Source organism: Musca autumnalis, unplaced genomic scaffold (assembly GCF_047663935.1).
Source record: "Musca autumnalis isolate F117 unplaced genomic scaffold, ASM4766393v1 scaffold_4, whole genome shotgun sequence".
Taxonomy (NCBI): domain Eukaryota; kingdom Metazoa; phylum Arthropoda; class Insecta; order Diptera; family Muscidae; genus Musca; species Musca autumnalis.
Genome location: NW_027411977.1, coordinates 69,760,831 through 69,786,225, shown reverse-complemented (window position 1 = coordinate 69,786,225; position 25,395 = coordinate 69,760,831). Strand labels below are relative to the sequence as shown.

The window sequence follows — 25,395 nt, the reverse complement described above, 5'->3', positions numbered from 1 at the left end:
TAATCTAGATCTTAAAAACATTAGAAAAAAACTAATCTCAGAGACTATATAATCTTTGCTATAAATGACAAAAAAATCATGGAATATATAAATAGGTATTCATGAGCATGCCTTAAAGCTAATGGATGATAAATTAAATTTTTAGACTTATTAGGTCCATAAAAAGAAACTGTCGATAGATTAAAGTTAATGTTTAAATATGATTTGTACGCGGTGCTGAACTCTTTGTAACAAATATTTTGTTCTTCATATGTCAACATTTCCCTTAAGCATGCATTATCAAAAAGGTGTCGATTAAATTTGTTTTTTTTTTCCTTTTTTTTTATTTCTTATAATGAACAAGAACCATATGTTTATAGTGAAGTTGCATCATTCGATAAGCTTCATAAAAATTAAGTTACTTTCAATGTTATAACAGAACATATGTTTCATGATCACCTTTTTGTACTTTCTTTTCATAAAAAATAATGTAAATAATATAAGGTCGTTGACTTACGGTTGCTGCTGAAGTCCCTCGCTGAAAGTACTTTCACGAAGCGATGTCGGCAGAGCTGTCAATAAGTAGAGATTAAGAGATGCTGATGTGTGATCAATACATGTAATTTCATGCTCAATGATGATGACAGGTTATTTGTTGTGGTAGCCTGTGGGGAATGTTGAGAGAGTTTAGCACAGCAATTTAGTAGACAGGAATGTTGCCAGAACAAAACTTTAGCAACATATTTGAAATTTTAAATTCATGTATGTATGTTGTTCACACTGATATGCTAAGTAACATTGAGCGGGAACATGACCGAAAACACAATTTAACAGGATGCTTAAAAACCGATCATTGAATGTATGTAACATTATTTTAAAAACTGCATGTATGTGTGTTTGATTGTGTGTTCGGTGATCTTCACGCTATGTACAATGAGAACGAACCGTAAGACAAATTCTTCGTCTGATTTCTGCTTTTTTTTTTTTTTTTTTTTTTGAAACGTTATTTTATGATACCAGAAGGAATATTAGGTTGAACCGAAATGAAAATGGCACTCAAAATTATGATTTATGGTCGAAACGTGAATGACTTATAAATACATAATACAAGGAACTTATAAAACTTATCGTAGTAGTTGCAAGCAAATTAATTTCACTGAGAATTATGACAGTAATAGATTTCAGGCTTGTACATAATATTTTTGGGTTTCGGTTTGTTTAACTCTTCGATCAATTCTGGCTTGTTCACTCCGTTCTAGTCACAATTTCTGCAATTACTTATATGCACGTTACCTCAATAGATCACATTAAGTGAAAATGATTTTGGGCACCATCAAAAAGATCAATGTGAACAGATTATAATTTAAACCAGCGAGGTGGATATTTAGCAAGTTGATATTTTTTCTTCTCGAACCAAGCAAATTTTACATATTCTTCTTTCCATCACATTGTCAACGGTTTTACGTCACTCAGCGGACAGACAGAGTGTTATTAGTCAACTGAATTCTGTGCATTGTTCAGCCCTTGGTTTGGTGCCTTACGATCATGCACAAGAAGCCGTGCTCTCACAGAAACCAATTGCTGTTCGACCTAACAGAATTAATAAATAATTAAATGAGAGAACAATTTTGATCGTAATTCAAAGAATAAACATTTACCTAATGCAAATTATATCTCTATTTTGTCTCTCCAATAAAGCAATGGAAATCAAAATTATTTGAAGAACCCCTGTAGGGTGGCCGGTCACGTTCAACAATTATATTCACAAATCTCCAAAGCAACTAAATTGAAATAAATATGATAGATTGCATACACCTTTCCGAGTAAAAAAGTCGAAAGAGTTTCTACTTACAATTGGCAAAATGGTTGCTTACAATTCAAGTTTTGGAATAAGTTTGATATAATTTATAACCAAAGACTATTTTCACTTTGCGAAATTAAAAGGATTTCTTCCTTAAAATTCTTGATGTTTAATGTTCAACTTGCAAGTAACCAAATGGACGAGATTTTCTCCTCGTACGTATAACGAGGCCATATGAGGGCGTATAGCTAACATTTTCTTTCCATGAAATTTGCTAAAATCGCAAAGATAAATGAGGGTAGAATGACAACGGTCCAAAAGGAAATTTTCCTACAATTAACTAGTTTAGCGGCAGAGGTCGCTTAATTAAGGTCGGTTACAATTTCGAATTTGAATATCTGAGAAGAGAAAAAAAAAAATAAAAATATTGCGAAATCTTGTGAACATAATTTGCCAATGCAAGCGCCACTTCATACTACCAAACAGAATACCATTATTGCAGTTATAGCATTGAGTACTGATAGACTTTGCAAGTCTGTCGATGTATCATTAACCATATCAAATGCAAATCCCTCAAATGGTTCAAAATTCCCTTCATCTGAATCAAAAGCTACAGCTTTGTATATGGGTGAATTTGGATTTTTGAATGGCTTCGTTCTGTTCATCAGGGGGATATCATCATTTGACTTAAGATTACGGAAATATTCCATCTGAGAAAGATAATAAAATATATTTTTTTTTATTTTTCGTAATTTAACAATAATACGTAAATACTATTTACCTCTTCTGGTGTAATACTAATAACATAATTAAACTCCAACCAAATAACATCTCCACTACATGTGCCAGCATGCGGAAAGGTAGACTTTCCCACGTAGAAGTTATACGAATCGGTATAGAAGGCCACTTCGAATATCGGCGGTGTTTCAAGGCCATTTAAATCAAAAACCTGATTGGGATTTTGTACTTCCACTACATATTCATAGAATTCGTCGGTAAAGGTTGTTTCACCAGGCTAAAAAAATCAAAGGTTTATAGGGATGCTCTATTATTCAATGACGTATGGCCTCTACTAACCACATGCCTATATGCAATTATCAAAATACCCAAATTGTGCTTAGAGCCCACCTCATAATTGACATATCGAACATTTGTGAATACCATATGCAGTTCCAAAATCAAATTCGTTCTCTCGACAACACTCGCATCGCCGATCCAATGAAAGTACATAAAAGAAAATTTATATTTTTCATCTCCAAATGGTCCACTCCAAATAACAGGTACTTGATGGGGTCTATAGAAAAATTCCATGACAATTGTTTGACCAGTGTTTTTCAAGCGTCCACCAATTGGCCGTACGGGAAGATTCTCGTATTCCAAATTACTGACATCTCTCTTTAAAATTGTGAAATTTTTCTCATCCAAGGGAATATAATATTTTCCCGTGCACACGGAATTTGTTGCAAATACTGAAAATACTCACATACATATATACATACAATGATATAAATGTATAGTTGTTATTGAAATATATAGGCGAATGCATTGAAATAATACTTTTTTTCAATTACTTACCACAACTAAGCGTGGAAAATATTAACACAACTGTTAACGTTAACATATCTCAAAAGTATACTCATTATAAAAATAAAAAATTATTGTTAAGCCAAGTTAAGTGGCCTTGGGTATGTACACTAGGGTTATGACTTTTTGACATTTTTTCTCAAAAATGATTTCCTGTGGTGAGAATGAATGAAGTTTTGCCTATCAATGCCTAAAATAACATTTACTTCATTTTATTACACTGTGTGTAATTTTTTGAGTCATGTTTTATTAACCATATTTTGACACCGCAGTGTGATAGAACACCAAAAATAAGAAGACACGTGTCTCGCCGTTTTTCTCTATCTCATCAACTTTCGCGGTTATAGGCCTCCAAAGGTTTGAGGCATTGATGTAAAAAGGGTCATTTAGTCAGGACTATATCTTCCAAACCGTTAGGAAATTTGAATATATCTCAGAGGCATAGTTGTAGCTCTTGTCTTAAAGAACAAAATTTGTGAACACATATAACCCATCAAACTTCATCTGCAAGGTCAAAACCGCCATGGTCAAATTTCTTTTAAAATTTTTCTCAAGTTTTGTTATACAGCTACCAAACCGATCAAATTTGAAGCAAACAACCAACTACAAAAATGTACCTCAGATCTCAATAAACATCTTTCTAGAATATACGAACCCTGAAGGAACAGGTCTTAATGGTCAAAATAGCAAAACAATTGCGATTTTTATCCTCTTTTCTAGGATTCTGCTCCATAGATATTAAACCGCTCAAAATTCAAGAAAACAATCAATCACAATAGCGTAGCAAAGGCATCAATAAAAAACTTTCTGGAATATGCGAAATGTCTATGAACGGTTCTTAACGGTAAAAATAGCAAAAATCTTTTGAAAATATCCAATTTTTACACTTTTTTCTCGAACTCTGGTCCAAAGATACGCAACCGCCCAAAAATTGAGGATACATTCAACCACAAAAATGTACCTAAGATTTCAATAAACAACTTTTTAGAACATATGAAGATTCTAGGAATGATTCTTAGGGCTGAAATTCACGAACAATTAAATTTTTTTAGCATTCCCCCTGCTCAGGTTTGGAAATAACAAACTGTTAAAAACTCAAGGAAATTTGAAAGGTTTGTTATTTACAGATCTGAACAGGAAAGAATGATCTAAAATAATCGAATTTTGAGCTTGAAGAATCATTCCTAGAATCTTCATATGTTCTAAAAAGTTGTTTATTGAAATCTTAGGTACATTTTTGTGGTTGAATGTATCCTTAATTTTTGGACGGTTGCGTATCTTTGGACCGGAGTTCGAGAAAAAAGTATAAAAATTGGATATTTTCAAAAGATTTTTGCTATTTTTACCGTTAAGAACCGTTCATAGACATTTCGCATATTCCAGAAAGTTGTTGACCATGGCGATTTTGACCTTGCAGATGAAGTTTGATGGGTTATATGTGTTCACAAATTTTGTTCTTTCAGACAAGAGCTACAACTATGCCTCTGAGATATATTCAAATTTCCTAACGGTTTGGAAGATATAGTCCTGACTAAATGACCCTTTTTACATCAAAGCCTCAAACCTTTGGAGGCCTATAACCGCGAAAGTTGATGTGATAGAGAAAAACGGCGAGACACGTGTCTTCTTATTTTTGGTGTTCTATCACACTGCGGTGTTAAAATATGGTTAATAATTTTCGTGTTGCACAGTGTTATAAACAAAGGTTCAGCAAAAACCAGTTTGAAAAAAAAAAATTTGAAAAAAAATCTATGAAATGAAGAAAAATTTTTTTCCACAAATGGATGGTCTTTTACCTGGCCCATTACAGAACATTTGTTCCATAGACCGAACTAAGAAAAGTCCATATTTACATTAGGCAATATTTCCTGTTACACGAATGGATGGTCTTTTACCTATACTTACTTACTTACTTACTTAGCTGGCCCATTACAGAACATTTGTTCCATAGACCGAACTAAGAAAAGTCCATATTTACATTAGGCAATTTTCGTTGCGGCAATTGTCAGTTTGTCGATGAGAGAGGGTGTTGAAAGGCCAAGGGTTACCATATGCCTCACCTTCAAACTGACATTTGCCGCAACGAAAATTGCCTAATGTAAATATGGACAAAGATCTCCAATCCTCTCAGTTTTTCGCTTCGCTTTTTGGAATTCCGCGCCTTTTTATTTCTTCATCCACTTGTATGCTCCCTCGAAGCTTAGGCCTGTCGATTCTGCGTGCACCGCCATGTGGCTCGAATTTATACGCCATTTTAGCGGGTTCATCATCGCTCATTCTTATGATATGGCCTAGCCAACGCAATCGTTGCATCTCGATACGTTTAACAATATTGATGTCGTTGTACAGCAGATACAGCTCGTGGTTCATGCGACGTCGATATTCACCGTCAACGCAAATCGGCCCGTAGATCTTTCGAAGAATTTTCCTCTCAAACACACCAAGCACTGCCTTATCTGTTTGCGCAAGTACCCATGCTTCGGAGCCATACATTAGCACGGGTAGTATCAGCGTTTTGTATAGTGTTATTTTTGTTTGACGAGATGTGGGTTTGTTTTTAAACGGCTTACTTAAACCAAAGTAGCATCTGTTGGCCAATACAATTCTTCTTCTTATTTCACAACTGATGTTGTTTGTTGTGTTTATGGCAGTGCCGAGGTAGACGAAGTCTTTAACTACCTCAAAATTGTAGTTAAAGTCATCTTATAAAGCCGGATGAGCTTTGCGGGGATACCAAATTCAGACATTGCTTGGAATACCTTTGAACGTAACGGGCTGTCGAAGGCTGCTTTAGAATCGACAAAAAGGTGGTAGGTGTCGATCTGAATCCTTTGGGTCTTCTGCAGGATTTGCCGCGGGGTAAATATCTGGTCAATGTTGGACTTGCCAGGTCTAAAGCACTGCCGACCAAGAAGAGGGTACACAAAATGCTTAATATTGGCAACTTTTGACAGTGTGTTGGTAAGGTTGTAAGCACGCATGCTGCAAACCAAAAACAAATAAAAACATTTGCTCTCTTTTGTATGCTCTTTCGTTGCGTTCGGGTCGTGTGTGTGTGTGAATTACCGAAAAACTTCGTAACTTCAACAATACCAAAGAACGGCATTGGTCTAAAGCCGCATTGGTATGGTCCAATTATTTCGTTGACCATTGGCTTTAGTCGTTCGCACAATATCCCTGACACTATCTTATAGGAATATGGAGAAGACTTGTGCCCCTATAGTTGGAGCATAAAGTTTTATCTCCTTTCTTGTGGACGGGACACAGGATGCTCAGGTTCCAATCGTCGGGTACGCATTCTTCCTGCCAGATGGTGCTAACTAGCTGATGCATACACCTTATCTGCGCGTCGCCTCCGGTTTTAAACAGCTCGGCTGGTAAGCCATCGGCTCCTGCTGTTTTATTATTCTTCAGTCGGTTGATTGCTGTCTTTACCTCATCTTGGTGATATACATTCTATACCAACTTCTGGGATTGGATCTGTGGTATCATCGTCTTCGCTACTATTGGATACCAGCAGATTGGAGAAATGTTCCTTCCATATCCTGAGCACGCTATCTGTATCTGTTAACAGATTACTTTGCTGGTCTCTACAGGAGGATGTGCCTGTACCAAAGCCATCTGTTTGATGTTTCACTCTTTTGTGGAATTTTCGAACTTCATTGTGGCTCCTGTACATCTCGATTTTTTTCACACTCCCGCTTTTCCATTTCTCTCTTTTTCTTGCGGAAAAGACGTTACTCTTCTCTCCTTTTTTCCCGATATCTCTCTCGTGCGCTACGCGTTGCTACTGATTGTAAAGTAGCTCTATATGCCGCATTTTTCTCTTCGGTACCATGGTACGACACTCCTGGTCATACCATGGATTCTTTGGTGGAGGTCTCTGGTATCCAAGTACTGATTTTGCGGCTGTTTGCATGAAGTGGGCAATGTTTTGCCATTGTCCTGATATGTTATTGGGACGATTAAACAGTTGGGCCAGTTGAGTGGAATATGTTGTGATTATCTCTTGTGATTGCAGCTTACCGATGCCCAACTTCCGTGTTGTGTCTGTTCGCACTTTGTTTGCTACGTTTAATCTGGTACGTACCTTTGCTGCAACAAGGTAGTGGTACGAGTCCAACACGCTCGATGAATGTCTTCCATCTATCACAACATGATCAATTTGGTTTCTTGTTCTTTGATCTTGCGACAGCCAGGTGTCCTTATAAATATCAAGATGCTTAAATCTGGTACTGCTAACTACCATATTTCTTGCAGCTGCAAAGTCTATCAGCCTCATACCATTGTCAGATGTTTCACTGTGGAGACTGAATTTCCCAACTGTTGGACCAAAGATGTTCTCCTTTCCAATTTTGGCATAAAAATCACCTAGAATAATTGTAAAGTCGTGGGCAGGGCAACGGTCATAAGTTTCTTCTAAGCGCTCGTTAAATATATCTTGGCTCTGTTCGTCCTAGACTTCAGTAGGAGCGCAAATAAAGCTGATATTGAAGAATTTTGTTTTTAATCGAATTGCAGCGAGTCTTTCATTCACTGGGGTGAAGCTGGAGACCAGATGTTTTAACCTCCGACCAATTACAAATCCGCAACCAAACTCATGCTTTGTATCATGGCAGCTATAATACAGTGCGTCACCTTTAGGTGTTGTTGTGACGCCTTTCCCGTTTTATCGTATATTCTGTATGGCAGTAATGTCGGCCTTGTACTTTTCAAGTACATCTGCCAATGCGTAAACTGCACCTTCTCTATAAAGGGTGCGAACATTCCAGGTGCAGATTCGCAGATCATGGTCCTTAAAACCTTTGCGGGGGTCGTCATCTTTTGAGGGATTTGCTTTTCTTTTCTTTCGTTTTTTCATAGTAGACTGTTTTTTTTTTTCTAGGGGAGGATTACTAACCCGACGCCCAAACCCAAGTTTTTAACATTCTTATGGGTGAACGCGCGGCACAAGTTAGCTCACTACCTTTAACGGGTGTTAAAGGCAGTTCCCCAGGTGACACCATGGGAGGTCAGTGTCCACTTGAGATGAAAGAGCGACCGAGATAAATCCTGGGCTTTGCCATGTTAAAGCCGGTCAGGACCGTTCCTTGGTATCTTCCATCCCCTACGTCACCCTGATGATAAAAAACGGTTATGTCATTTTGGTTATGTCGTGTGCCCCTATACCTTGTTTTCAGTTAAATATCTGACTTCAAAAAATTTTCAAAAGTTTTGAAAAATAAAAACTTTAAAAGCTTTTGTGCGGAAGCTTTTTTATTGAATCACTTTATAATTAAGATTTTATGTAATCTTAGGTAAAAACTCATCAAAATATCATACAGGGATATGAGGTTGTAAAAAAGTCATAACCCTAGTAAGCACCTTTCATTTAAAGTTAGTTAAGCCGCACTGTGCTTCTCCTGGGAATAAGCCTTGACATGGCGGAAGAACTAATGTCGAGGGTATAAAAAAACGCTTACGTTAGAGGAAATGTGAAAAACTGTTGAGATTTATTTTTGCCTATATTACTGCAAAATCGTGTGCGGATTTTCAAATACGATTTGTTTAATTATGTAATTCATATCATATTTATTCCAAACACCAAAGAAATTAGAACAATTATTATATTGAAAGTTTTCAGACATCTTGTTCCAACTGATGATCTATCGAATCCTTTAAACGATTCGACTGAAAAACCTTTTTGTTCATAGACAAAAACATTGACGGCTTTATAAATTGCTGAGTTTGGTGATGAACGCACAACAGTTTTACTCATTAAAGGTTTACCATCGTTTGCTTTGAGATCACGAAAATACTGCATCTATGGGGGGGAAGAAGAAGAGGACACAATTTAATACTAGTAAATTCAAAACGAGATATGCTCCTCTATACCTCTTTTGGTGAAATGTTACTAACATAGCTATGCTCCATCCAAATAACATCGGCGCTACAAACTTCGTCATAGGGAAATGTCGATTTGCCCACATACAAATTATATAATTTGGTTGAAAATGCCAATTCAAAAATAGTCGGAGTATCGGTTGCATTTAATCTCAAATCTTCATTCGCTTTTTGAAAATTTTTCAAATATTCATAGTATCCATTTGAATGCATTATGCCACGGTTCTGAAAATTTACAAATATACATATGCGGTTAACTATAAATTCAATCACTTAGCAATGGTCTGAAATTTTTTAGACTGGAGAAGGTAAAATCGGTGCTGACTGAAGGCTTACCACCCTCCACCATAAGTTTGTCATTCCGTTTGTATCTACTAGAAATAATAATTTTAGACCTTACAAACTATATAAATTCTTGATCAGCGTGCAATTCTACATCGATATAGCCAAGTCCGCCCGTCTGAAGAAATCACTCTAGTGTCCAAACGGATTGAAGTAGTTTCATGAAATTTTGGTAAAATCTATTGTATGTACGTAGGATGTTTGGTATTGAAAACGGGCAATGTAGGTCCACGTTTTCGTATAGTCACCATACAAAGAGACGCGTGACGCGTCGACGTTTTAAAGAATTTTAAGATAGTTTTCCCATTTGACCACCGAATTGGTTGTAATTTGGTATTTCGTGTCTCCAGAGGCTAAAAAACATTTCTAACAAAAATAGTTTACATGATTATTGCGAAAAACATGTGTCTGTGTTCCGACGCATTTAAGGTTAAAAATATTGAAAAAATTGTAATTCTTAGAAACGAAACAAGTTAAACAAAATTTCCTTAAACGAGGTTCGAAAATCAAAATAAAATATTATACATATTTATATGATCCATCCCCTAAAGTAATCAATTTTAACTACATCCCACTTTAAACTTGTTATTTTTAAATTTGAAAACAACAAATATGAGATTAAGCTTGACTTACCTACAAATAGTAAATATATGAAAAAAATTGATCGCAAGGTGCAAATTTTCATTACCGTATCGTTTTGTGCTCAAAAACAGGAAATATTCATTAATATTTCGAAATATATTTTAACAAGTAAAAAAGTATCAGTCGGCTTTACCGACAAAGATATACCCTCAGCCTGTGTAGATTGAAATACTTTTTTTTCCAAAAAAACTTATGTATTCAGGGGGGTTTTCAACATTTTGGGCGTATGAACAGACAAAAGTATAGATAGAATTAAAGCTCAAAAATGTACGGAGATAACTATAGATAGGGCTTTTTTATCACACTAGCCTACGAAAAACATAATATCGCTGTAAACAGGACCACTAGGAAAACCTTCGGTAAAAATGTCCAAAGGATCCTCGAACAGACCCTAAACCAAAAATGTTGAAAATTTGTGTGGGTGGTACCACAAAGATTGGACAGATAGGGCCCAAATTTGAACACAAACTATGTTTCGACAATATTTAAAGATCCAAAGTTTGGACCAAATCGGTTGCTACGTCTATGAGAAATCGCGCGTACCATTTTAGCGAATATTTTCGGACTTTTGTGGGGGAGGTACCGGAAGGAGTGGACCTATAAGCACTACCTTCGAATTTTATCTTACATTCGAAGAAATATTACAATATCCAAAGTGTGGACGAACGCAGTATTCGGTTCGAGCTCTCCAGCCACTACATATGGTGCCATAGGGGTTTTTACAACTATCGGGCTGTTTTCTCAAGAAGTATGGACTTGCCCCTGAAAAAACGAGTACTGTCGTATTTGAGGCAGCGAATGCAGTTTCTAAAACAAAAATGAAAGTGATTCGAGAGCAGGTCTTAAAGTGAATTTATCCAAAATTTTGTATGGGAGGTACCCGAAGGAGAAAACAAATATAGTCCATATGCGAACCTGATCTATATCTGGTAGATATATTAAGATGTGCAAAGTATGGTCACTCCCATCAAGAGTTATCGTGCTCACAATTTTTCCGAACATTTTTGAACTTTTGTGGGGGAGGTACCGGAAGGTGTGGACCGACATGACTTATCTTCGAACTTAAACTAAGTTTGCACGAAATATTACGAAGGCCACATTTTGGAACGAATCTGCAGATCCGTTCGAGAGTTATCTTGCGCTCCAACCACCTCACACGGTGTCATAGGGGTTTCTTGCAACTTTCAGGCTATTTTCCCTGGAAGTATGGACTTGCCTCTGATGAAACTTGTACCATCGTATGGTGGGGAGTCAATACAAGTTGTTACAACAAAAATCAAAGTGATTCGAGAGCAGCTCTTATACTGAACTTTTCCGAAATTTTGTGTGGGAGGTACCCGAAGGAGTGGACCGATTGAGTCCATATTGAAACCTCATCTAAGTCTGGTAGAAATTTGACGATGTGCAAAGTATGGACCAAATCGGATACTCCCTTCAAGATTTATCATGCGCACAAGTTTTCCGAATATTTTCGAACTTTTGTGGGGAGGTACCGGGACGAACAGACCAAAGATATATTTTACGAGCGCTTAGAAGAAACATATGACCGTTGCCCTGCCCATGACATTAAAATCATTCTAGGCGATTTTAATGCCAAAATTGGAAAGGAGAATATCTTTGGCCCAACAGTCGGGAAATTCAGTCTCCACAGTGAAACATCTGACAATGGTATGAGGCTGATAGACTTTGCAGCTGCAAAAAACATGGTAGTTAGCAGTACCAGATTTAATCATCTCGATATTCATAAGGGCACCAGGCTGTCTCCAGATCAGAAAACAAGAAACCAAATTGATCATGTTGTGATAGATGGAAGACATTCATCGAGCGTGTTGGATGTACGATCGTTCCGAGGCGCAAACATTGATTCGGACCACTACCTTGTTGCAGCAAAGGTACGCACCCGCTTAAACGTAGCAAACAAAGTACGAACAGACACAACACGAAAGTTAGACATCGGTAAGCTGCAATCACAACAGATAGCCACAGCATATTCCACTCAACTTGCCCAATTGCTTAATCAAAGCACTCCTCATCCCGATAACATATCAGCGCAATGGCAAAGCATTGCCCACTCCATGCAAACAGCCGCAAATCCATACTTGGATATCAGAGACCTCCACCAAGGAATCCATGGTATGATGAGGAGTGTCGCGCTGCCACCGAAGAGAAAAATACGGCATATAAGGCTACTTTACAATCCGTAACAACGCGTAGCGCACGAGAGAGATACAGGGAGAAAAGGAGAGAGGAGAAACGTCTTTTCCGCAGGAAAAAGAGAGAGATGGAAAAGCGGGAGTGTGAAAAACTCGAGATGTACAGGAGCCAGAATGAAGTCCGAAAATTCTACCAAAGAGTCAAGCATCAAACTGATGGCTTTGGTACAGGCACATCCTCCTGTAGAGACCAGCAAGGTAATTTGGTAACTGATACAGATAGTGTACTCAGATTATGGAAAGAACATTTTTCAAATCTGTTGGTATCCAATAGCAGCGAAGATGACGAAGATACCACAGTCCCAATCCCAGAAGATGGTATTGAATGTATACCGCCCAGCCAAGATGAGGTAAAGACAGCAATAAATCGGCTGAAGAATAATAAGGCAGCAGGGGCCGATGGCTTACCAGCCGAGCTGTTCAAAACCGGAGGCGACACGCTGATAAGGTGTATTCATCAGCTAGTTAGCACCATCTGGCAGGAAGAACGAGTACCCGACGATTGGAACCTGAGTATCCTGTGCCCCGTCCACAAGAAGGGAGATAAGACTGTATGCTCTAACTATAGGGGCATAAGTCTACTCCCTATTGCCTACAAGATCTTGTCAGGGATATTGTGCGAACGACTAAAGCCTATGGTCAACGAGATAATTGGACCATACCAATGCGGCTTTAGACCTGGCAAGTCCACCATTGACCAGATATTTACCCTGCGGCAAATCCTGGAGAAGACCCAAGAGATGCAGATCGACACCTACCACCTTTTTGTCGATTATAAAGCAGCCTTCGACAGCCCGCTGCGTTCAAAGGTATTCCAAGCCATGTCTGAATTTGGTATTCCCGCAAAGCTCATCCGGCTTTGTAAAACGACTTTAACTGACACGAGGTCCTCAGTTAAAATAGGAAAGAACCTCTCCGAAGAGTTTGGTACCAAAAGAGGTTTCAGACAAGGAGACAGCCTTTCGTGTGACCTCTTCAACATCCTGCTAGAAAAGGTTATACGAGAGGCAAACGTCAAAAGAAGTGGCACAATCTACACCAATAGTCACATGTTACTTGCTTATGCTGATAATATAGACATCATGGGCTCTACAAAACACTGATACTACCCGTGCTGATGTATGGCTCCGAAGCCTGGGTACTTGCGCAAGCAGACATGGCAGTGCTTGGTGTGTTTGAGAGAAAAATTCTTCGAAAGATCTACGGACCAATCTGCGTTGACGGTGAATATCGACGTCGCATGAACCACGAGCTGTATCTGCTGTACAACGACATCAATATTGTTAAACGTATCGAGATGCAGCGATTGCGTTGGCTAGGCCATATCATAAGAATGAGCGATGATGAACCCGCTAAAAAGGCGTATGAATACATGCCACATGGCGGTGCACGCAGAATTGACAGGCCAAGGAATAGATGGCGCAAACAAGTGGATGATGAGATGAAAAGGTGCGGTATTCCAGAGTGCAAAGCAACAAATAGAGAGGAATGGAGATCTATTCTTAGTTCGGCCTATAGAACAAATGTTCTGTAATGGGCCAGCTAAGTAAGTAAGTACCGGGAGGAGTTAAACACGAAATATTCATTAATATTTCGAAATATTTTTTATAAATAAAGTACGCAGAGTTGTTGTAGAAGAATGGGTCTATTTTAATTTCAAAAATATAATTTTATTTTTTAAATTATGATTTTGAGACATTTTAGTCGTGTTCCTATTTTTTTTTTCATTCCCATGGGCCAAGAAAAAAATTCTTTAAACCTCTTTTGTTTATATGTAATCTGTCAGTGTAACGACAATTTCCTTTAGGTTTAAAGATAATCCACAGAAGTGAATATTGTCAGTTGTTTGAGAACTGTTGAAGTGTTCAGTGTTTTTTCTGCATGTTCCTGAAATTTTTTCATTCCCGTGGAGAGTATTTTTTCCGTTATTTATATTTGGTCTGTTCCTTTACTTTTAAAAATGGTAAAACCGGCAAAAGTAGTAAAAGTTGTAAACTGTTCTCATATGAATTGTATGGTGTCTGAAGTAAAGGAACGCTTTTCGAGTAAAAAGTGGCAAAACTTGAAGATTCTTGCATGTAAAGGAACAGAGCTATTATAATTTCCAAATTTATGGTAATGGTGTACTCATTTCTTAATAATGTCATGTTCACACGAGCGTTTCAATTACGTTGTTCGTCTGTCGAACGACGTACACGAATTAGCCCGTTTCCACGACACCATTCGTAATTAACAGAAACATAAACAAAATTTCCTTTATTTTTGTTTCCTAGTTTTCACGAAAATTTGAACCGAAAACACATAAAATATACATTAAATGAATAGGAAAAGCAGTAGACTTTCCTTCAAATGTATCTTCTACATTTAACTACACACATTTCATTCATTTTTTCCATAAATTCTGAATAATTTTGTATTTTCAATATATTTTTATATGTTTCTATTTTCAAAATTAAAGAGAGAGAGACATGTCAAAACAATGTTTGTGTACTCAGACTTTCAGGTATTTGTTTCCTTTTTGTTTCTGATTTTTTACGCAATTTTGAACTAATGGACAGGAAATGTGTGTGGAATTAAGAAGGAAACACAACCATCTTCCTTCTGCATCTATATAAAATATTTAGTTCATTAATTTCCATTCATGTTTTTCCTTCTTTCTAAAAATTTTTGTGTTTTCAACAAATTTTTCAATTTTGAATTTAGACATGTCATAATTAATTTTTTTCGATAAATTCTCTCATTTGTTAGGGATGGGACATACTTATTCGTCGTTCAGAGAGTATTTCTAATCGAACAACGTAGAAAAATCGCCGTTCGTTCATAGAATTTTGTGTGGGGAAATAAGTAATTTATTCGTAGTTATGGGTCGAACAACGAATAGAGAACGAACGACGTACCGTGGAAACGGGCTATAAGCCTTCATTGAATTATATTATATTTTGTAACAAATTTTTAAAATTTCCACATTCCAAGAATAATCACGTTTCCATCATTACCGTGACTCTCATTACCATGCTTATTTTCTAACTACGGTAATGACAAAAAAATGGCCCATCGCTAATTAATGCACAAAATTATCTTAGATAACAGTATAAGCCGAAAAATATTTACTTAAATCCATTTTCGCACTTTGCCGTTTTCGATAACCAAAACAAGTCTTTTCGCAATTTTCACTAGGGTTATTACTTTTTGACATTTTTTCTCAAAAATGATTTCCGATTGATTGAGTGGAGTATTCCCCCATTGGCTCAACTTCATTTATTACCCTCTATTACAGAGAGTAATGTTTTTCAAAACGAACTGTAGTGAGAATGAATGAACTTTTGCCTATTAATGCCTAAAATAACATTAATTTCATTTTATTATAAAAAAGGTTCCGCACAAACCACTTTGAAAATTTTTTTTTTTTGAAAAATTTCTATGAAATGAAAAAAAAAATATTTTTCAAAAAATTATTTCCTGTTGCACGAATGGATGGTCTTTTATCTATTAATTTTTATTCACTTAAATTTTAAAAAAGGTCACGCACCAAACCAATTTTAATTTTTATGATACATGAAATAAAGTTATATATAATATATATAAGGTATAATACGAATGATATATATGGTATAATACGATGATAAAATCATTTTAGATATTTTGTGTGCCCCTATACCTTGTTTTCAGTTAAATATCTGCTTACAGTGACTTCAAACATTTTTCAAAAGTTCTGAAAAATTACATCTTTAAAAGCTTTTTGTGTGGAAGCTTTTTATCGAATCACTTTATAATTAAGATTTTATGTAATCTTAGGTAAAATCTCATCAAAATATCATACTGGGATATGAGGTTGTAAAAAAGTCATAACCCTAATATTCGCCCATGTAGTTCGTTATTTTGGTATCGGTCCACGTTTTGATATACCTCCCATAGATCGGCTACATCCGGATTTTCGACATTTTCAAGGTTTTGGTCTCAATATACCACTAAAATGACTTGAATTTGGTATTTAGTGTTCGTTTACGATATACAACTCTCCACATAAAATTTTTCGGTATAGGTCAACTTCTAACATAGCCTCCACAGAACGATACCTCCCGATTTTCGGTATATTCAAGGTTTTAGCCTCAATATACCACTGAAATGGCTGGAATTTGTATATAGTTTTGGTTGGGGCTATATAAGTTTCCATCTGAAATTTTTCGTAATACATCAAAGTCTTAATATAGCCCCAATTGAACGGTACCTCCAGATTTTAGGTATTTTTAAGGAAGGAAGGAAGAAAGGCCTCAATATCCCACCAAAAAGTCGGAAATTTGGAATTTAGTCTGCGTTAGGGGTATATTTTGGTGCCACCGTGGTGCAATGGTATGCACGCCCGCCTTGCACGCAGAAGGTCGGGGGTTCGATTCCCCGGTCAGGCAACATCAAACATTTTTCAACGGTGGCAAAATACCCCTCAGTGATGTTGGCGACATTTCCTGAGTATTTCAGCCATGTAAAACTTCTCTACAAAAGTGGTGTCTTAGACACGCCGTTCGGACTCGGCGATAAACAGTAGGTCCCATATCATTGAGCTAAATATGAATTGGGGTGCACTCATTGATATCAGAGAAGTATCCCTTGTCCCGTATGGGATGTTGTGGAAAAATGTTTTTTATTATTTGTCTTTATTAGTCCACGTCTTCATATAGCCCCCATTGAACGGTACCTCCCGATTATCGGTATTTTGATGGTTGTGGCCCCAATATACCACTGAAATTTGAGTGTTAAACTTTCCACCAGAAATTTTTCGGTATAGGTCTTTATATAGTACCCTAGAACGGAATTCACGAATTTTCGACATTTTGAAACCTTTAAAAACATTTTAAGAGGTACAAAACATACGTCCACGTTTTCTTAAAGGCCCCACAAAAGCGTCGATTTTTTAAAGATTTTTAAGAGGACCCAATAACTACAAAATGTGTGGAGTTTTTTAAAGATTTTTAACAGGACCCAATAACCAAAAAAAATTCTTGTTTTTTTAAAGATTTTTAAGAGGACCCAATAACCGCAAAATGCGCTAATTTTTTAAAGACTTTTAATAGGACCCAGTAGCCACGAAAGTTTGGATTTTTTAAATATTTTTAAGAGGACCCAATAATCAACAAAATGCTTGGTTTTTTTAAGATTTTTAAGAGAGCCAAATAACCGCAAAATGCGCGATTTTTTTAAAGACTTTTAAGAGGACCCAATAACCACAAAACCATGGATTTTTAAAGATTTTTAAGAGGGCCCAATAACCACAAAATTTGTGGATTTTTTAAAGATTTTTAACAGGACCCAATAACCAAAAAAGGCTTTTTTAAGATTTTTAAGAGGGCCCAATAACCGCAAAATGCGTGAATTTTTTAAAGACTTTGAAGAGGACCCAATAACCAAAAAAGCGTGGATTTTTTAAAGATTATTAAGAGAACCCAGTAACCACCCAATTTAATGCCCTATCCCAGTATGATATTTTGAAGAGTTTTTACCTAAGATTACATAAAATCTTAATAATAAAGTGATTCAAAACAAATAAGCTTTTTTTATTTTTTCAGAATTTTGGAATTTTTCGAAGTCACTGTAAGCCGATATTTATCTGAAATTAAGGTATAGGGGCACACGACATAACCAAAATGACATAACCGTTTGTTTTTCACTAATGTTATCCTCATATCATTACGTATATGTCATTTATATTATATAACTTTATTTCATCTATATATATAAAAGAGCTTAGTGATGACTGAGTGAGTGAGTGACATGTATATCATCGCACAGACGAAACCGCTGAAGCTAGAAAGTTGAAATTTTGACTGTGGGTTGCTGTTGGTGTGTAGGGGTGAGATAAGGCTGGGTTTTTGGAAATTCGAACTAGAAGGGTGCGAAAAGTACTAAAGGTACTAAATGTGGTACCCTTTGTATTAGGCAAACGGTAAGAGCTAGAATTCTGAAATTTGGAATGAGGGTAACTGAAGGAGAGCTAGATAGATGTACCAAAGGGTTTTTGGAAAGTCGACCTATTAGTGTACGAAAAGTACTAAATGGTACTAAATTTAGTACAATTTGGATTTGGGTGAACGGATTGGGCTGGAATCCTGAAATTTGTAATGAGGGTCACTGATGGAGAGTAACAAATAAAGGTTTTAGAAATTAGCACTAAAAGTGCACGAAAAGTACTAAATGGTTCTAAATTTAGTACAATTTGGATTTGGGTGAACGGATAGAGCTGGAAATCTGAAATTTGGAATTAAGATTACTGACGGAGTATAGGATTGAGGTATAGGGGTAGTTTTGGAATTCGTACTTATGTGTACGAAAAGTACTAAATTTAGTACAACTTGGATTTAGATGAACGGATAGAGCTAGAAACCTGAAATTTAGAATTAAGATTACTGACGGAGTATAGGTTTGCGATATGGGGGTAGTTTTCGAAATTTGTACTTATGTGTACGACAAGTTCTAAATGGTAATAAATTTTGTACAACTTGGATTTGGGTGAACGAATAGGGCTGGAAACTTGAAATTTCGAATTAAGATAACTGTGCATGTGTACGATTGATATATGGGGTAGTTTTAGTACTTATGTTTACGAAAAGTACTAAATGGTACTTCTACCTATAAGTGTACGAAAAGTACTGAAGTTGCTAAATTTGGTACCAATTGTATATTTTGAGCGGATATAGCTACAATCTTCATATTTGGTATGGGAATAAGGGTTGGGAAGTGGTGTTGATATAAGGGAATGATTTTGGAAGTTCGTACTTATGTGTACGAGAAGTAATAAATGGTACTAAATTTGGTACAATTTGGATTTGGGTGGTCGGATAAAGCTGAAAACCTGAAATTTGGTATTTATATTACAGTCGAAGTGAAATATGGGGGTAGTTTTGGAAATTCATACTTATGTGTACGAAAAGTACTTAATGGTACTAAATTTGGTAAAATTTGGATTTGGATAGACCTGGAAAACTGAAGCTTGGAATTAAGATTACTGATGGAGTGAAGGACTGAGGTAGTTTTGGAAATTCGTAGTTTATGGGTACAAAAAGTACAAACTGTAATAAATTTGGTACAAATTGGATTTGGGTGAACGGATAGAGCTGGAATCCTGAAATTTTGAATTTATTTACTTTTGGAGTGTAGGATTGACTTAGTTTTGGAAATTCGTACTTATGTGTACGAGAAGTAATAAATGATACTAAATTTGGTACAATTTGGATTTGTACCAAAGTCCGAACGGCTTGGCTTACGACACCACTTGTAGAGAAGTTTTACATGGCTGAAATACTCAGGAAATGTCGCCAAAATTACTGAGGGGTATTTTGCCACCGCACGATGGGGCCAATAGCAGGTTTTCGAGGCAAAAAGTCAATTTTTGAAGTTAACAATTTGAAAAAATAATAACGGATTTCGATTGCCAACACTCTGAACCACTAAAAATAAAAAAATAAATCAATCTGGTAACATCACATAGCGACACACTGATCTGGCAATGGTGACATATTTTCATATGCATCGTTTTCCGACATTCATTATAAATAAGTAGTGAAAGCATTTTATGCGCCAAAAGGAACATTTCAACGGTTTTATATTTTTTAAACATGAAAAGCTCTTTAATTGGTATGTAAAATAAGATGGTGTTAACAAATAATAAAAATGTTATGTGTGGTAAATGTATTTTTGAGGTAAGATGTGATGTCTTTTTTTTGGAGTATTTTGCTTTGTTATCAATATGTTCTCTGGAGTATAACTTTTGAGATCTAAGTAGATCTAGGATATTATATATATGTGGTGAATAATGTGTACCATCATTTTGTGAAAAAATTAGCTGCGCCCATCTGCGCCTTTTCATAAAAATCTGATTTCAGATGTCGTAATACTTAAAAATATTGACATTTTTATGTTTTGGTTGGAGAATAATCGGAAACTCATTAATGTTAATAATTGGATTTCGGAAAAATTTAATGGACGTATATAATAATATATGTATATATAATAATATATAATTTCAAAAATATCGCAGACAAACTTTGGCTTTTGTGGCGGAATCTTAGCCGATTTTTATCTCATGGAACCTCATTTTATTAACTTATAACAAACCACAGACAAAACCATGAAATTTTAACATATGTATACAGGGGAGCTTTATCTATATCTGAAGCGATTTCAATATAACTTGACAAACTTATTTGTATCCGAATTCCGTAACATTTTCCATATATTATTGTAATTTGATGGAATTTGCATGCTTGGTCATTTAAATCGGGCGAACATATATGTATATGGGAGCTATATCCAATTCTGAACCGATTTCAATATGATTTGTTAAATATGTTTCTAGACCAAAATCCGTAGCACATTTCAAATTTCATCAAGATTGGACATACATAGCGGGATAGGTGCACCAAATACCTAAAATCGGGCGAAAATATATATGGGAGCAATATCAAAATCTGAACCGATTTCAATATAACTTGGCAAACTTATTTGTAGTCCTAATTCCGTGGTATTTTCCAAATCGCATAAAAATTGGGCAGAATTTGCGTGTTTGGTCCATCAATTGCTTGAAATCGGGCGAAAATATATACGGGAGATATATGTATATATGAACCGATATGAACCAAATTTGGCATATTAGTTTCTAAGCCCATTATAAGCATCTGTACAAAATTTGGAAGGTCTAGCTTACCCCAGTGATTTGTTGCCTCGAAAACCTGTCATTGCCCCCATCGTGCACCGTTGAAAATTTGATGTTGAAGTTTGGAGGTCTTTTTTTTGAGATTCGAACAAAACGTGTACGAACAGTTCTTGAAAGAAATTCAATATCAATTCAAACAGGTATTAGTACATAAAAATTTTCAGTGTTCACCATTATAAATATTGTTTATTTGATTATTATTCCTTTTCCGCATACGAAGTAGCGGGCATTTTGCTAGTATATCATAAAAATTAAAAGTGGTTTGTGCGCGACCTTTTTCAATAGCGGTATTCACTCATTGTGGTAGATTTACAACTCTTGTTAATGTACTATATGTACCAGGGTTTTTTACAACGAAGTGTGAATGTCTTCTTTGTGAATATCGTAAAAAAATCAAAGCATCTTAACGTCGTCGTAAGTCTATCTTTTAGTTTCAGTTTTATTACACTTTTTTCATAAAAAATTGTTTTTTTCTTGGCCTCCATTCTTTTATTATTTTTATTTTTCCCATTTTTCTACCAAAAAAAACAAAACTCCGACATAAATAAAACTCACAACAAAGTGACGACACAGCAATCAGCTGTTCTAACCCTTGTAAAAGTACAATGGAATGTTTACAATACTTTTAAGGCCTGCGTACATAAGCTGCCTTGCCTGCTTACCTTGCTTACTTCTGATAAAGAATAAAAAAGAAAAGGGCAACGCAGTTCGAAATTTCCTCTGCCTTCTTTATTCTTTTATTTTTATTATGTCAGAAATGAAGCAGGAAAGCAAGGCAATCAGGCAGAGCAGCTTATGTACGCAGGCCTTTAGGTCGAGTAAATTAACAACCCTGTGGTAAATTAAACTTTCATGTATTTTGTTGTTGTGGTGTTGTAAACACTTGTAGATCTACAATGTTAACAACATGTACAAGATCTACAATGCCACTTTACAACGATGAGTGAATACCGCTAATATTAAAATTGAATAAAAGCTATTTAGTCATTAATAGTCAAAAGGGCATTCATTCGTGCAACAGGAAATTATTTTTTGAGTTTTTTTCGTTTCATAGAATTTTTTCAAAAAAATTTTGTAAAGTGGTTTGTGCGGAACCTTTTTTAAAATAAAAATGGATTTAACGTTATTTTAGGCATTAATAGAAAAAAGTTCAATAATTCTCACTACAGGAAATCATTTTTGAGAAAAAATGTCAAAAAGTCATAACCCTACCGTTCTTATGTACTTCAATACAGTGGCGGTAAAGGGTATAAAAAGTTCGGCCCGGCCGATTTTAACGCCGTTAACGCCTTGTTGATAGTATCAAGGTGAATATACTCGTACACTATTTAAAGGCTGAGGATATAAAAATATTATACCCAAAATCTTATACGAGAGAATTGACTTATAACTGACAAATACATAAGTGCATTTTTGTATATTTGCAAATGTGTAATTATTTACTAACCACATGCCTAACTGCAATCATCACAACTCCCAAATGTTTCTTTGATGCTTCATCGTAATTTGAGTAGCGCGTATTAATGAATATCATATGCATTTCCATGAAAATATTTGTCATCCTGCTGATATCGGCTGGCAACCAATGAAAGTAAATAAATTTAAATTGGTATTTCTCCTCACCAAAGGGTCCATTGGTAAGAATAGGTGCATTATCGGAGCTATAGGAGAAATCCATAAATATTGTTCGGCCCGTATTGATTATGCGACTTTCCGTCGGCCGTTCTGCACGATTGACATATTGTATGTCACTTATATTCCGCTTTAAAATATTAAACGTTGTCTCATCCTCAGGAAAATAATATTTTCCTATGCACTTTAACGGATCTGCTGCCAAAGCTAAGAAAGCAAATCTTAAAATTACTAAAAAAATCTTAAAATTGAAAAATATTCCACAAAGAAAAACACAAGCATTATGACCTTGATAGCCTTTAGTCTATCGTTCTGATAGAGTTAAAGTTAACTAGAGATACATTAGATAATTTAAAATTAAGTAAAAATATATCACTTACCACCATTCAAAAATAGGAATATTAATAAAATTCGAATCTCAGCCATTACGTTAAAGAAACTTTTTTATATTTTAACGTTTACGAATTCTCTGTTATGGTGTTGTAACAATATAAACATTGTTTTTTAGACAGATATCCTGTTCAGCCGGTCAACAAAAGCAATTACCATATTAAAGCATCTACCTATGTGTCCGTCCAGTTATTATAAATAAATTAAAATTAGCATATACTCGTACATGTATATATGGAAAATTATTGTCAACAGGGGAAATCATTCTTAAATTCTAACAAGTACAAGTAAAACAAGTAAGTACGGCGTTAAGTTCGGCCGGGCCAAACTTGTTATACCCTCCACCACAAGTTGTGTTGAAGTAAAATGGAATAATTTGTTTCCTTTCGTGTATGAAGAAGACTTTATACTAAATTTCAGCAATTTCGGTAAAACAATGTGAGGCACCATTCTATGGGGGCTATTTCAAAACGTCGATCTATACCGATACATTTCTTACGGAAAGTTTTTAGGCTCAAAGAAGACTAAATACCAAATTTCCCATATTTCGGTAAGAGAATGTGGCTAAAACTTAAAAAATACCGAAAATCAAGAAGAACGCTTCTATGGGGGTGTAGGAAGACGTTGACCTGTACTGATAATACTCTTCTGGAATATTTTATAACTCTTGGAAGACGAAATAACGAATTTCAGCCATTTCGGTTGGATATTGACGTCGCAATTTTCAGTATTACGAAAATCGGGAGGTACCGTTCTATGGGGGCTATATCGAAAAGTGGACCTATACCGACGAATTTTAGTCAGAAATGGGGCAATAAGATAGCGTGGACCTGTACAGACATATTTTTGGCGAAGAGTTTTATATCACATTGAAGACTAAATACCAAATTTCAGCCATTTTGGTGGAATATTGAAGACACAACCTTCAAAATACGAAAAATCGGGAGGTACCTTTCCATGGGGGTTATATGAAGGCGTGAACCTATACCGACACATTTAAAGGGGAAGTTTGAGTACCCCCAACGAAGTCTAAATACCAAATTTCAGATACCGACAAAGTTCTGGGGGAAAGTTTTATACCACCAACGTAGACTAAGTACCAAATTTCAGTCATTTCGGTGTGATATTGAAGCGAAAACCTTCAAAATACCGAAAATCGGGAGGTACCGTTCTATGGGGGCTATATGAAGGTGTGGACCGATACCGACAAAATTCTGGGAGAAAGTTTTGTACCCTTAAAGAAGACTACGTACCAAATTTCAGCCATTTTGGTAGGATAATGAAGCTAAAACCTTCAAAATACCGAAAATCGGGAGGTACCGTTCTATGGGGGCTATATGAAGGTTTGGACCGATACCGACAAAATTCTGGGGGAAAGTTTTATACCCCTAGAGAAGACTACGTACCAAATTTCAGCCATTCTGTAGGATAATGAAGCTAAAACCTTAAAAATACCGAAAATCGGGAGGTACCGTTCTATGGGGGCTATATGAAGGTTTGGACCGATACCGACAAAATTCTGGGAGAAAGTTTTGTACCCTTAAAGAAGACTACGTACCAAATTTCAGCCATTTTGGTAGGATAATGAAGCTAAAACCTTCAAAATACCGAAAATCGGGAGGTACCGTTCTATGGGGGCTATATGAAGGTTTGGACCGATACCGACAAAATTCTGGGGGAAAGTTTTATACCCCTAGAGAGGACTACGTACCAAATTTCAGCCATTTTGGTAGGATTATGAAGCTAAAACCTTAAAAATACCGAAAATCGGGCGGTACCGTTCTATGGGGGCTATATGAAGGTTTGGACCGATACCGACAAAATTCTGGGAGAAAGTTTTGTACCCTTAAAGAAGACTACGTACCAAATTTCAGCCCTTTTGGTAGGATAATGAAGCTAAAACCTTCAAAATACCGAAAATCGGGAGGTACCGTTCTATGGGGGCTATATGAAGGTTTGGACCGATACCGACAAAATTCTGGGGGAAAGTTTTATACCCCTAGAGAGGACTACGTACCAAATTTCAGCCCTTTTGGTAGGATAATGAAGCTAAAACCTTAAAAATACCGAAAATCGGGAGGTACCGTTCTATGGGGGCTATATGAAGGTTTGGACCGATACCGACAAAATTCTGGGGGAAAGTTTTATACCCCTAAAGAAGACTACGTATCAAATTTCAGCCATTTTGGTAGGATAATGAAGTTAAAACCTTAAAAATACCGAAA

At 36.1% G+C, this 25,395-nt stretch overlaps 2 protein-coding genes across 2 annotated transcripts; both read right to left on the bottom strand.

Moving 5' to 3' along the window:
* LOC141402974 (carbonic anhydrase 2-like) lies at positions 1 to 3,401 on the bottom strand. The gene is made up of 4 exons (XM_073985102.1): positions 3,356 to 3,401; positions 2,858 to 3,249; positions 2,562 to 2,795; positions 1 to 2,490 (listed from the first exon to the last, which is right to left on the bottom strand). Exons 1-4 carry the CDS (start codon positions 3,399 to 3,401, stop codon positions 2,251 to 2,253), a joined length of 912 nt encoding a protein of 303 aa, XP_073841203.1. The 3' UTR covers positions 1 to 2,250.
* A 5,469-nt stretch (positions 3,402 to 8,870) lies between these two features.
* On the bottom strand, positions 8,871 to 23,324 carry LOC141402728 (uncharacterized). Its single transcript, XM_073984610.1, has 4 exons — positions 23,161 to 23,324; positions 22,596 to 22,987; positions 9,239 to 9,472; positions 8,871 to 9,167 (listed from the first exon to the last, which is right to left on the bottom strand). The coding sequence occupies exons 1-4, from the start codon at positions 23,204 to 23,206 to the stop codon at positions 8,925 to 8,927; spliced, it is 915 nt and encodes a 304-aa protein (XP_073840711.1). The 5' UTR covers positions 23,207 to 23,324; the 3' UTR covers positions 8,871 to 8,924.
* Between the last annotated feature and the right edge of the window lie 2,071 nt (positions 23,325 to 25,395).

Bases quoted from the DNA above. Each gene is read 5' to 3' on its own strand.
- LOC141402974 (XM_073985102.1), bottom strand. From the start codon at position 3,401: ATGTTAACGTTAACAGTTGTGTTAATATTTTCCACGCTTAGTTGTG. The intron at 3,250-3,355 runs GTAAGTAATTGA...GAGTATTTTCAG, and splicing joins ATTTTCCACGCTTAGTTGTG to TATTTGCAACAAATTCCGTG. The intron at 2,796-2,857 runs GTTAGTAGAGGC...TGATTTTTTTAG, and splicing joins TAATTGCATATAGGCATGTG to CCTGGTGAAACAACCTTTAC.
- LOC141402728 (XM_073984610.1), bottom strand. From the start codon at position 23,206: ATGGCTGAGATTCGAATTTTATTAATATTCCTATTTTTGAATGGTG. The intron at 9,473-22,595 runs GTTAGTAAATAA...GTAAATTTTCAG, and splicing joins TGATTGCAGTTAGGCATGTG to AACCGTGGCATAATGCATTC. The intron at 9,168-9,238 runs GTATAGAGGAGC...TCCCCCCCATAG, and splicing joins GTAACATTTCACCAAAAGAG to ATGCAGTATTTTCGTGATCT.